This window comes from Notechis scutatus, chromosome 4, assembly GCF_049901735.1.
Source record: "Notechis scutatus isolate UNSWTSFEM ecotype Mainland chromosome 4, rNotScu1.2, whole genome shotgun sequence".
Taxonomy (NCBI): Eukaryota; Metazoa; Chordata; class Lepidosauria; order Squamata; family Elapidae; genus Notechis; species Notechis scutatus.
The window spans coordinates 91,185,163-91,199,124 of NC_142012.1; the positions used below are offsets into that span (position 1 = coordinate 91,185,163).

The following is a 13,962-nucleotide window of genomic DNA, read 5'->3' on the forward strand; positions in this document are numbered from 1 at the left end:
GAATTTGAGATTTAGTCATGCAAAGCAAATATTCATTGAGAACTCGGGTTCTAAGGTTCTCTGATCTCTAGTGAGACATTCAAGTACATGTAGTCCTTGACTTACTACAGCTCATTTAGTGACCATTTGAAGTTACAACAACACTGAAAAAAGTGACTTGTGACTGTTTTTCCACACTCAAAATTCAGGCGCTTGGCAACAGACTCGTATTTATGACAGTCAGAGTGTCCTGGGGTCATGTGATCGCCTTTTGCGACCTTCTAATAAACAAAGTCAATGGGGAAGCCAGATTCATTTAACAACCATGTTACTAACTGAACAACTGCAGTGATTCATTTAACGAATGTGGCCCAAAAAGGGTTGTAAAATGGCAGAAAATTCACTTAACAATTATCACTTAACAACAGAAATGTCTGGCTCAATTGTGGTCATAAGTCAAGGACAACCTGTAATTCCCATAGTTCAACTTCCCATGGGTCCACCATGACCAGAAGATTGATGTTACAAAAAGATTCAGAACAATACAGTGAATAAAAACTCTAAAGAAATCCCTCATCATAAAAGATAAGTAGTATCCGTTAAACATGTTCTCTAGTACAGAGTACATTCCCCATGCTGGCTAAGGAATTCTGGGAGTTGAAATCCAAAAGTCTCAAAGTTGCCAAGTTTGGAGACCCCTGCTCCAGTACAATGAGAATGATATAGCACTAGCACTTAGACTTATATACCACTTCACAGTGCTTTACAGCCCTCTCTAAGCAGTTTATAGAGTCAGCCTATTGCCCCCAACAATTTGGTCTTCATTTTACCCATCTAGGAAGGATGGACGGCTGAGTCAACCTTGAGCCTGGTGAGATTCGAACTGCCAAATTGCAGGCAGCCGGCAGGCAGCAGAAGTAGCCTGCAGTGCTACACTTTAACCACTGTGCCACCGCAGCTCATAATCTTCTTTCATAAAGAAATATATAGAGATCAGGGTTTAGAGGACAGAACATTTTGGCAAACTATTTTTAAAAAGTACAGCCGATCTCTTTTTTTATATTGTCTGCTATAGTTCATCTATGACTGCTTTTATTTTTTTCTCCACCTTTCCTGTTGATCCAGGCAGGTGATCAAAGATGTCTTGAAGGATCCAAGGATAAATAATTACTACTACTTCTCACCCAAAGATGGCAGATCTATCTCTTTCTCAGGATTATTAGCAGGTGAATAATGTAGTATTATTTAATCATCTCAAAAAAAAAAAGATGGAAAATCTCCTTGATATTCAAAAATATCTATGGAAGCCTCCTGTATCAATATGGTAAAATGTGTTCTAACACAACCACTAAGTCCAAAGCACAATAACATTTCGAGAATATGAACTAAAGTAAGGATTTATTTTAAGTTGAAGTCAACTACAGTATTGATGATTTCATGGAACATGTCTGGGTAATTTTCTTAGCAATTAAATAAAACTTTATCTTGCCATTATTTACTTCCTTTTTTTGCAACCCAATCTAGCCTAAACCTGGAACTTTCTAATACTCTCCCTCCCAAATATTAATCAAGCCTCTGCATGCATAGTTCTATCTATCTATCTGTCTGTCTGTTTGCCTGTCTGTCTATCTATCATCTACCTACCTACCTATCATCTATCTTCAGTGTTGAGCCTGGATTCCCCAACGGGTGTTAAGGAAAACAAACTAAACAGAACGAGCAGCGAAGTCAGATAGGAAGACAGGTAAATGTGTGAGATAAGTTTTCTAGTTAACACGCAGTAAAAATACAGATACGCTTGTGCTATCAAAAATATAGTTTATTCCATTTAAGAATTATAGCATAGTCAAAATAAACGGTCCATTAGTCATATATCAATTTCAGTCAAGTCTTGTCGGGGATACTCTATTTGCAAAGTCCGTGTTGAATAGCCAATGTCAGTATACTTACAATAAATCAGTCCAATCTTTATCTTCTCTCCGTTGAGGAAAATCAACACTCCTTTTTCTCTCCCCGTTCCAGCAAGAACGCAGTCATCAATCCATCCAGTAATTAGGGATCAGTAAGCCAGAGAGAGAGAGCTGCAATTGCCTCGCTTCTTATATAGTGCTTTTACAACCACACCCTTAATTACATTCTTGCTGTTAAAGTTACACACACTTTAACTAACAAACCATGATACCATATTTATTATTTTTACCCAAACCAGTTAGGGTAAACAATGTTATCCCTTTCTCCCCTTTTGGGTAATAATAATAATATTACAATAATATAACCATTTACACCTTTAAATCATAATTGTTACAACTCTCTTTAAATTTTACAACACCTTGAGCTTTTGTAAACTGGTCTGCAATATTTTCTTCCGTCATGCAGTACTCTAGTTTAATTAGACCATTTTTCACAGATTCTCTAACATTTAAGTATCTTAAATCAGTATGCTTTGATCTAGTCTTTACAGCAATATTAGTAGCTAATTGTATAGCTGCCTGGTTGTCTTCATACACAATAATAGAATCTTTAACAGTTATACCCATGTCTAATAATAACTGTTTGTACAGAATTAAGTCAGTGCATAGTAATGACAGACATGAAAATTCTGCTTCCATCGTTGACAAGCTAATATGCTGTTGCCTGATTGACCTCCACCCTATTAATGTCTTACCAAGTAATATAACCATCCCAGATGTTGATTTTCTAGTGTTTATGTCAGTTGCAAAACTTGCATCTGCATAGGCACTAAGATTCACATCACCTTTTGGCTCTAGATACAATGCATGGTGCATTGTTCCTTTAAGATATCTTAAAATTCTCTTTAATGCTTGCCAATGACATTGATGTGGATCATTATTAAATCGTGCCAGCTGATTAATACTATAAGCTATATCTGGCCTAGACCAATTGCTTATATATGATAAGCTACCAATCAAAGATTGATATATGGTCTTATCAAATTTGGGACTTTGAGCATCAATTTTGCAAATTTCCTGACTCATTGGAGTCTTTGCAGGCTTACAAAGTTCCATTTTATACAATTTAATTAATTGGCAAATTTTATCCTCTTGAGATATCTTAAATCCTTTTGTGGTTTTGTTAATTGTCAATCCTAGATACTTTTTGATTTCACCTAAATGCTTTAATTTTATTCTTTTGGCTAATAATGAAATAATCTCAGTAGCTTCATTATTGGTCTTAGTAATCAAAGCAATATCATCTGTAAATAATAACAATAATGACACCGTTCCATTATTTTCTCTTTTAAACATACATGGATCTGCTAAACCAGATTTAAACCCTATATTGTTTAATTCTTTCACAATATATTGGTTCCATTCATAGCCAGATTGTTTCAATCCATATAAACTCTTCTTGAGTTTCCAACAATCATTGCTATTTTCTTTATTATCATTTATACTAATTGGTTTTTTCAAATATATTGTATGCTGCAATGGTGCATGCAGATATGCAGTTTCTACGTCTAAATGGTTAACTATATAATTATTCTTAGCTGCCCACACTAAAGCTGCTCTTAAAGTTGTAGCCTTAAGATTTGGTGCAAATACCTCATCATAATCAAATGTATTTTGGTTAAATCCTTGTGCTACTAACCTAGCCTTATAAGTTACTTTCCCATTATTTCCAGTCTTTACTTTAAATATCCATTTGCACCCAATGGATTTTTCTCCTGGAGGTAATTTGGTTTCTTCATAAACCTTCATTTCCTTTAATGAATTTAACTCTTTTTCCATTGCCTTTTGCCAATTCTCCTGATCCTTAGCAGGATACATCTTAAGTTCATCTATGCTAGTAGGAACTTTATTTACTTGGCAAACAATACTCGCCTGATATCTATCAGGTGGTCTAGTTATACGTGTTGTGCGTCTAGGTATAACAGGACTTACAGGTGGACTTTCCTTTATTTCCTGTTCTTGACTATCTATCTCTTCTTGATCAATTATTTCCTCTTGATCTGGTTCTATTTGCTCTTCATGGACTTCTTCTTTAATTGGACTTTTCTTATAACTAGTCTTTTCTTTCTGCCTCTTATAGGGTTCTATAATAACATCATTATCTGAATCTTGCTCTAATCTATTCCATCCTATATGTTCTAGGAATTGTGCACTAGCACTGCAGTATACTCTAGATGTACCTGGTTCCCAGAATCTATAAGATCTATGGTTTGCTTGATATCCAACAAAAATTAATCTTTTAGCTCTATGTTGTCCTTTGTGCCTGAGTTGTGTAGGGATATGCACCCATGTTGGTGCACCAAATGTGTGAATGTAACTCAAATCAGGTTTCCTACCATGCCACAGAGTGAATGGTAATTCACCTGTTGTTGAATCAACAACATTGTTTAATATGTGATTACCACACATTATTGCTTCTCCCCACAAATTGTCAGGTAATCCAGAATCAGATAACATTGTCCTTCCCATTGATTGCAGTGTTTGGCCTCGTCTCTCTATAAAGGCATTATGTTGAGGCCTATATGGTGCATTTTATGTTGAATACCTGCCATTTTAAGTCTACTTTGGAATTTATTATTTGTAAATTCCGTACCATTATCTGTTATAAGAGTTACTAATTTCTTTTTAGTTTTCCTCTTTGCAAATTTTAACCAATTAAAGAAATTTGTATACGTCTCAGTTTTTCTCTTCATTAGAAAACAGAAACCATACCTAGAATAGTGGTCCATTATGCTTAATATGTATCTAGCACCACCTACACTTGGCTCTTTAGGACCTATTATATCAGCAAATACTACCTCTAAAGGCTCTTTGGTGGTAAATCCATCAACTCTATTTGCCGGTATAACTTTGCTTTTGTTTTGATTACAAGCAGAACATTGCAAATACTTATTACAAGGTTTCAAACTTATTCCTTTAGATAGTTGAACAGTTCTCTTAATCATTTTAAAATTTAAATGACCTAGCCGTCGGTGTAACAAGTGAATACATTCATTATGAGGTTTCCTATTATCATAAACCGTGTTAGCCACCTCTAAACCATTATCATTTAACACATATAAGTCACCTCTTAAAGATGCAGTAATTTTTTTTTTCAATTAAACAAGTATCTCCCTTAAAGGTAATTATGTATCCTAATCTAACCAACATTCTAACAGAAAGCAAATTAAATTTAAGTTGAGGTACATATAACATTTTTATGTTCTCATTTATACTAGAACAATGAGCAATACCTTCACCTTTTGCCTTCATTTTCCATCCGTTTGCCAGTGAGATATGCTGTGAACTCATGGACATTTTTACAAACTTTTTGTTATCATTTGTAACACAGTGGGACACACCACTGTCAACCACCCCTAAATTATTTTTTACAACTTCATTACTATACATTGCTAACTCATAATTCTTATTTCTTCTTTGATGGCTTCCAGTATTCTGGCTTGCATTCTGGCGCTTTGGTTTCTTACTAAATCTTGCCAAATGTCCTCTCCCTCCACAATTAAAACACTTTTTAATTGCGAATGCAGTAGGAGATTCATTATTTTCCTTTTGAGGTTGCTCCCTCCTTAACTGATCTCTTTCAAGCCTTCTTCTGGCCTCTTCAATCAATCTGCCAGTGATATCAGTTAAAGTTAGGCTTTCTTTAGGCAATATTTCAAGGGAAGTTACGTAGTCATCAAAACTTTCGTCTAATGAAGATAGAATTATGTAGACCTGGTGTAGTTCAGAGAAAATTAGCTCCTTCTCATGAAGTTCTTGAAAAATGCTTTTCATAGCTTTAAATGACTCAGCATATCACCATTCTTTTGGAGATACGTCCGGAAAAGCTTCCGTGTTAGATTTATGTGAGCACCAACGTTATCTCGGACATAAATCCTCCTCAGTTTTTGCCAACACCCAACAGCAGTTTGCTCTCCGCGTATATGAACAAGTTGCTGATCAGATAGTGTTAGTCCTATGATGCAAAGTGCTTGTTCATTTTTCTGTTTAAAGTCTTCTATCTTTTGACTATCTTCCTCATCTTCAGAATCCCATTCTTCTACGTTTGGTGGATTTTCAATTATGTTCCACAGACCTTCTCTTCGTAGAAGTAGACTACATTTCATAGACCATGAAACATAGTTTGTTCCATCCAGCTTGGATATAAGGGACAAACTTTGTAGACTGACTTGTGCCATGTTTCACTATATGGATATAAAACTATAATTGATAAAACACAGCTGTCTGTTTACTGTAACGTGTAACAACACAAAATCTCACTTTTCACATAAACCTGTTTTTATCCTAGTTAAACTGACTTTGCAGTCTCTCTGGGCCCATAACCAGTGTTAAGCCTGGATTCCCCAACGGGTGTTAAGGAAAACAAACTAAACAGAACGTGCAGCGAAGTCAGATAGGAAGACAGGTAAATGTGTGAGATAAGTTTTCTAGTTAACACGCAGTAAAAATACAGATACGCTTGTGCTATCAAAAATATAGTTTATTCCATTTAAGAATTATAGCATAGTCAAAATAAATGGTCCATTAGTCATATATCAATTTCAGTCAAGTCTTGTCGGGGATACTCTATTTGCAAAGTCCGTGTTGAATAGCCAATGTCAGTATACTTACAATAAATCAGTCCAATCTTTATCTTCTCTCCGTTGAGGAAAATCAACACTCCTTTTTCTCTCCCCGTTCCAGCAAGAACGCAGTCATCAATCCATCCAGTAATTAGGGATCAGTAAGCCAGAGAGAGAGAGCAGCAATTGCCTCGCTTCTTATATAGTGCTTTTACAACCACACCCTTAATTACATTCTTGCTGTTAAAGTTACACACACTTTAACTAACAAACCATGATACCATATTTATTATTTTTACCCAAACCAGTTAGGGTAAACAATGTTATCCCTAACATTCATCATCATCATCTATCTAGTATCTCTATGTATTTATTTATCTCTATCTCCATCATCTTTCTATCATGTTTCTCTCTCTCTCTCTCTCTCTCTGTGTGTGTGTATGTGTGTGTGCCTTTCTCTCTCAATGAATGTGCTACATGCCCTAATCACAAATAGTAGTCCATCTTCAGAAAACAAGGGTCATAGGAAATGTTACCCTTATGAATGTACTGCTATGGTTATTATGGAATAAAATAACCACAGCAAATACATTTTACATTTACAACAAAAGCAGCCCCCCTCTCACTAGATTTCACTATTCAAAAATCCCAAATAGTAATTTTATGCAAAATCACTTCCAAAGTGAGAGACTGCGATATTGTACTTGAGATCGATTCACATCAGTGGTGGGATTCAAAAGTTTTTCCACCAGTTCTGTGAGCGTGGCCTGGTGGGCGTGGTATGGCTTGGTGGGCCTGGCAGGGGAAGGTTACTGCAAAATCCCCATTCCCCCCACCACCCCACTAACCTGCTTTCCGGCTCCGTTCTCCTGTGCAGGGCAACAAAAGAAGACCCAGCCGATCAGCTGGGACTCGGGAGGTAGAGAATAGATGGGGAAGGGCAGTAGTGGGATTCAATTTTTTTTACTACTGCTTCTGTTGGCGTGGCTTGGTGGGCATGGCAGGGGAAGGATACTGTAAAATCTCCAGTCAGAGGTGGCATTTGTCGGTTCTTTGAACTACTCAAAATTTCTGCTACCGGTTCTCCAGAACTGGTCAGAACCTGCTGAATACCACCTCTGATTCATATGCCAGCATTCATCACTCAGCTGTAGGGCTTCAGTGCCTCTAGTAAAACACTCTGCCATGGGTTGTACATACCCTGCTCCCTTTTTGTCAAATTTCACTACTCCCATCAATCCTTCACCCATTCTAGAGAGATTGAACTTCTAAAAGATACATCAATCTACAAATATTCTTTTTTTTTAAAAAAAAAAATCCACTCACTATGTGACATCATGGTGCCATTTTCCACATTACTCCTATTTTGCAGGCATCTAAAATAGTAAAAGAATGGCCACTGGTGTCAAAAATGTGTCCCCCCCCCACTCTACAATATATACGTCCCATGTAGTTCTCCCTTTAGGAAAGCTTTTGAAAAAGGGATGGAGTTGTTATTTGCTGTACAAGGCCTCACAGCAGCCTTCTTATTCATTATTGTCTCCTTTCCTCCCCTTTAGCCACTGAAGATGCATCTTCTACTTTTGGTGTGGAACTCTTGTTCTCAGATCTTGGTTTACTTCAAAAGAGCACCACTAATTTTGATATTGAAAGTCATGGCCACCGGCTCCAAGCAGCTCAGGTCTGATGGTTTATGCAGTTGATCGAAGTCTCTTCTACTATTCAAGACAATTCTGAAGATTTCTGCTAGCTACCCATCACCTTCTGGCAGCTAATTAAGTCTCCTATTAAATTTCTACAGGATATATTCCTACCCCATAAAGTCATTTCAAGATTTCTCAGAATGCCCTGAATGATTGTCCATGCTGGGTAACTAGGAACCAGGCAATTGATTGCCCAGATATCATCCAAGTAGCTTTAAAATTATGTTATTATTTTTAATCACAATTAATTGCATTTTAAAGTGCTTCACTAGCTGTGGAACAGTGAGGCAGAGTCTTTTTTCAAGCCAATTTACATTGTTCTGAGTGGTGCATAGATCTAGAATCTATGAAATCTAGAATCTATGAAATCTAGAATCTATGAAATCTAGAATCTAGAAATGCAAAACCAATTCTAAATATTTCCTGCAGTTTCAGTATTATTAAAATAGGAAATAACTCCCTTTCCAAAAGTCACAAGTCACATTGGCCAATTAGATTAATTGACAGGCTCTCCAGGCACTCCTTCCTGGCTCCATCTATCACCTGTAGAGATGACCTTGGTTCCCACAAGAAAGCTCTGTGTTTTGTCTAGTTGCGCCTTTCATTCTCCTTCCCCCCCCCTCCCCACTCTGTGTGGCAACTGAGGAATAGAAGTAGATCAGAGATAGAAGTAGACCGGAACAATGTGCCTTTTTGATCATATTAAATATCATAATTTAGTGGCAATGTTTGTATTCCTGATCTGGCACTTGTCTAGGGTTAACTTCCTTATTTTGGAGCCTTCTAAATATTTTGGGCTCCTGTTTTTATGAACTCTACCCACCATGGTGAGTAGTTCTAGATGATGATGGGAATTGAAATCCAATATGTCTAGACCAGGGTTCTCCAAATTTGGCAACTTGAAGACTTGTGGACTTCAACATCCAGATTTCCTCAGCCAGCTAGCTGGGGAATTCTGTCTGTTGAAGTCCACAAGTCTTAAAATCCACAAGTCTATAGATCTACAAGTTTGGAGACACCTGACCTAGACAAAAGCTCCTTGAAGAAAGACATCCTTGTTTTCTACCAAAGTCTTTCGCGTGCTTCACTCACCAGTAGTTTCACTGCTAGCAGGGAAAAGTTAGCAGGCATCAGCAGACCTAAATGGGTAGAAATTTGGAAACAGAGATTACACAACCTTTAAAAGCACACCAAAATATAAATAGGGAAAAAACCTGTGCATCACACTTTATTTTTCTGTGCATCCTGCAGGTGGTTGTTGAAGCAAAAGGGCTTGAAGGAATGTTGGAGGAAGATGCAACTGAGGAACAGGACTTTACAGCTGGCATGTCTGCCAGTTTGCTTGACGTCCCATTACGGCCAGTGACCTTCTTTGATGGATATCCAGAACTAATGTCAAAAATGCTTATGAGCCCAGGAAAGCCTATGAACGTGGTCAAAGGGAACCTGCTGTTGGTGGATCATCAAGAGGTATTAGTCCTATAAGATATTTATGACAACTCTAAAAATTTTACGTCATTAAGAATAGACCATTTTCAAAAAAAATTATATCTGTAACTTGGAAGTAAGACCCATTGAACATATATTTATTTTGGAACAGCTGTGTATCTTTAGTGATTGCACTATGTCCAAGGCAACAGTAACAGAATGTTATTGCTCCAGGCAGTTCCACTTCAATCCGGGTTGCAAGCTGTGATTACTCTTCAAGTTGGACTGGGCTTAGATATTTCAGCTGATCTCAACATGGATATGTGGGAGCAGAAATTCAATACAAGTATTAAATCAAGGTATGTGAATAGGTACCAATTTCACCTCTAAACAGTGAGAATGGAATGGAATAGAAAAGTCATCTGGCCAAGTGTGATCGGACATACAAGGAACATGTTTCTGGTACAGAAGCTCTCAGTGTACATGCAAAACAACAAAGTAATAATAAGCATAATAATGATAACAGTGATATCAAAAGAGAAGGTAGTGGAACAGATGAGAAGGATAAAAGCAATACAGCTATCCTAGATAGGTGAATATACTTAGACGTAAGACCATGGGAATAAAGTGTTCAGTAGAGTGATGGCATGAGGAAAAAACTGTCTCTGTGTCTAGTTGTTTTGGCATGCAAAGCTCTGTTGCAATGTCTAGTACATGTGGGGAGGAGTTGAAACAATTTATTGAGCAAAGTTCATGAAAGTTATTTGACAAACTTCATGTAACCAAGCCTTTATACTGTGTCCACTTATGAAAACTTAAAGGAGGGATATTTTCCTTTAGTTCATTGGTTATACTTGTTACATAGTCATTGATAACAGTTGCTCAAATGGCTGGCCACTGCTGAGATATCCTTATTATTTATCATGGAAGTTTTTGCCAATATGGTGCCCTTCGGATGACATACGCCAGTGCTCTGAGAATTCCTGCTGAAGAATCCTGTGTCATGATTCTGACTAACGAACCCAAGCAAATCAGAACTCTTCCTCCAATGACTCCTTTATTGGATACATCATATCGGCACAATCAAATGCAAAACCAACTCTAAATATTTCCCACGGTTTCAGTATCATCAAAATAGGAAATCTTCCCCCCCCCCCGCAAAGTCACAGGTCACGTTGGCCAATTAGATTAATTGGCAGGCTCTCCAGGCACTCCTTCCCAGCTCTATCCATCACCTGTAGTGATGACCTTGGTTCCCACAAGAAAGCTCTGTGTTTTGTCTAGCCGCGCATTTCATTCTCCTCCCCCCCCCTCTGTGTGGCAACTGAGGAATAGAAAAATGGCTTCTGCCAGGTTTGATTAGAAGTCGACACCATGTTTGTATGGGAATCTGGGGAACCTTTGTCCAACAAATGGGGAAATGTACAGAGTATTTAATGTCATGCCAAGGAAAATTTACCATTGTAACAACGTAGCCAGCTATGAGGCCCACTTTTTTTTGTTTTTGTTTTTTTAACTGCTTCTTCTCCAGATTTATATTCAAATCGATCCAATTTATATAATTTGTATCATACAAGCAAATCTTGTTGCAACAGTAAATATGGAAGATGGCCTTATGGGACTGGCCAGGTCAGAGACACCGTATCTCTGGATATCAGTTGCTGGGTAACAATAAGAGAAGACCGACGCCCTCGTGTTCTGCTTGGTGATCTCCATCTGGCCATTATGGGAAATTAAAAAGTAAAAGGAGTCCCTGCGGATTTTACTCTGCTAGTCATTGCTGACTATAGAGGGCAGTGCTCATTTCCCTTTCAGGGCCATTGAGCCTGCACTGCCTGAAGACATTTCCGTGGTCATGTAATAGGATGGCACCATGGAACACTGTTACTTTCTCGCTGAAGTGGTACCTATTTATCTACTTGCCTTTATATGCTTTTGAACGGCTAAGTAGGCAGGAGCTGGGGTGAAAACGGGAGCTCACCTTTTCCCATGGTAGCTCGGGTCTCAAACCTCGGCTGCCAGCTTTCCAGAATGACAAGCCCAGTGTCTTAACCACTGAGCCATCATGCTGCCCCCTTATGGGAAATACCACATTAATATTTACTCTGATCCAGCAGAAATCTTCTTACATTTCTGTAGAGTAGAAAGGAAATTTCCCCCCCAAAATATATGTCCCACTGGTGTCAACACTGACCTGTTCTTTTTCTCCACAATACAGAGGTGCGCTGATTGTTGATTTCCAAGCAGAATTGGATACTTCCTTCTTCCAAGCCACACTTAAAAGCCAATCAGACATAGAACTGAGCACAAATGTTGACATTCTTGCTAGACTTACTTTGGGCCCCATGACTATGTGTCTGCAGCTTGCAAAGCAACCAGCCTCTTACAGGTAAACTAGATATACATTTTAAGCCAAGATGCTATGGAGCTCAAAACTATAAATCATCTTAGACATTGTTATGAGTTCTGTTTTAGTTTGCTTTAAAAGTAACCTCCTAAGTAATCATGACCTTTCCACTGTGAGCATGTGAACAGCAATTGCTGTTCCTGACTTGTAGCCATAGATCAGTTGAAGCATGCAATGTTTATTCCAAGTGCCAGAGAATTAAACAAGGTCTAGCACATGTAAAGATCACCGCATATCAAGCTTCAAAACAGATTCAGACGCTAAACCACCTGATTTTGTTATAAATTTACATCATGATGTAAATTTCAAGTATACAGTATCCCCCCTCCCCCCCAAAAAAAACCCATAAAATTCTAAGCTAAATGGCTAATGAAGGGTACTTGGTGCTTTCTGAGCTTGGTGGTTTTCTTGCAGACCTCATCCAAACTAGGTAACCACATCAGTGCTAATAAGGAGTGGGATAATAAGGAGTGGCTCATAGTTTATATTATGTTAGGGTAGTGAGGGTGATCTTGGAGGTTCTTTGGTTGGGAAGTGTATAAATAAATGAATAAAACCAAAACTCCTCCCCACCAGCAATCAGCACCCAGGTGAGCATAGATTAATTTCAAGATTAATATCAGACCAACAACCAAGAAGTAAACAATACCCCAATCAAGGAACTGCCAAACAAGCTAAACAGTAAACAGCCCAACCGAAGAATTTCCAAGACCCACCAACACTGTACAGGGCTAGAGCAGTGATGGCTAACCTTTCTGTCCTCGTGTGCCAAAAGTGCATGTGCCAGCACCCATAAGGCAATGCGCATGGGGCCTCCCATGCCCCCTGCACGTGTGCGTGACTCCCCCCAAGTGGACTGAGCATCTCTGCACATGCACGCACGTTTCCTGCATGCGCCCCGCCCACACACATGCGCGGCAGCTACCTATCAACTGGTGGGGTGGGTGGTGCACACGCCTGCGTAGTGGACCTGCTCTGGGGCGACGGCTTGCATGCCGGCGAAGATGGCTCTTGAAGTGTGCCACTTCTGGCACATGTGCCGTAGGCTCACCATCACAGCACTAGAGTATAAACTGAGAGCAAACCCTACTCCTTACAACTACTGATGATGTTAATTTTACATGCATAGGATAGTTCCCACATAGCAGATGCTGCATGAGATTAATTTCATGTATCTTTCACTTTTTTCCTCCTGCCAGGGAGAAGTTTTTCATCTCTGAATCGTCTGCAAACTATAACACCCACGTTCGCAAAGGGAGACGGGGTACCATGCCTGGGCATGGATTTCCTTTCTACAGAGCCAACTCTGAAATGTGTAAAGACCTGCTCGCAGGGAAAAATTAATAATAAAAGCAGCGTGGGGTTTGTTGTAGCAGGCTTGCTGGGGTTTTTTTTTCTCTCTCACCTTTCGTATCTGATCTACATTGTAGTTTTAAAATGGGGAACCCAGAGCCTTGTTCTTTAACAGGGAAGGTAAAACAAAAGCCAAACATTACACAAAGCTGACCTGAAACCTTTAGAGCAGGGGACTCCAACCTTGGCAACTTTAAGACTTGTGGACTTCAACTCCCAGAATTCCCCAGCCAGCAAAGCTTTAGAGCCCACCTGTCCAATCCATGGTCCAACTGTGTGCAATGGTGAAGCCTCTCATTAATCTACAGAAGGCTGTAATTCCCTTCCTTTCATAACATTATTTTAAAACAGCATAGCCTCACACAGCTTGAGTGGATAAATGTGCACTTTGTGCACGCTTCATAATACCATTTCCCAAAGTTTCTATTTTCTTCTGGCCTTTCGCAGGGGTGAAAGAGCCCATATTTTACAGACATTTGGCATTTTTAGTTAAAACACTTCGGGTGAGAAAAATCTATTCCTGCAACCCCAGAGGGGCACAATTAAGGCTTGAAGTTTTG

General features: G+C 38.7%; 1 protein-coding gene across 1 annotated transcript in view; it reads left to right on the forward strand.

Moving 5' to 3' along the window:
• Positions 1-13,421, forward strand: part of LOC113421038 (microsomal triglyceride transfer protein-like) — a 36,957-nt gene extending 23,536 nt beyond the window's left edge. Inside the window, exons 13-18 of the mRNA XM_087964094.1 lie at positions 1,105-1,205; positions 8,071-8,192; positions 9,466-9,684; positions 9,877-10,001; positions 11,861-12,031; positions 13,249-13,421. Of these exons, the coding sequence (XP_087820220.1) occupies positions 1,105-1,205; positions 8,071-8,192; positions 9,466-9,684; positions 9,877-10,001; positions 11,861-12,031; positions 13,249-13,393 (883 nt within the window). The 3' untranslated portion in view covers positions 13,394-13,421. The remainder of the gene's footprint in view (positions 1-1,104; positions 1,206-8,070; positions 8,193-9,465; positions 9,685-9,876; positions 10,002-11,860; positions 12,032-13,248) is intronic.
• The last annotated feature ends 541 nt before the right edge of the window (positions 13,422-13,962 follow it).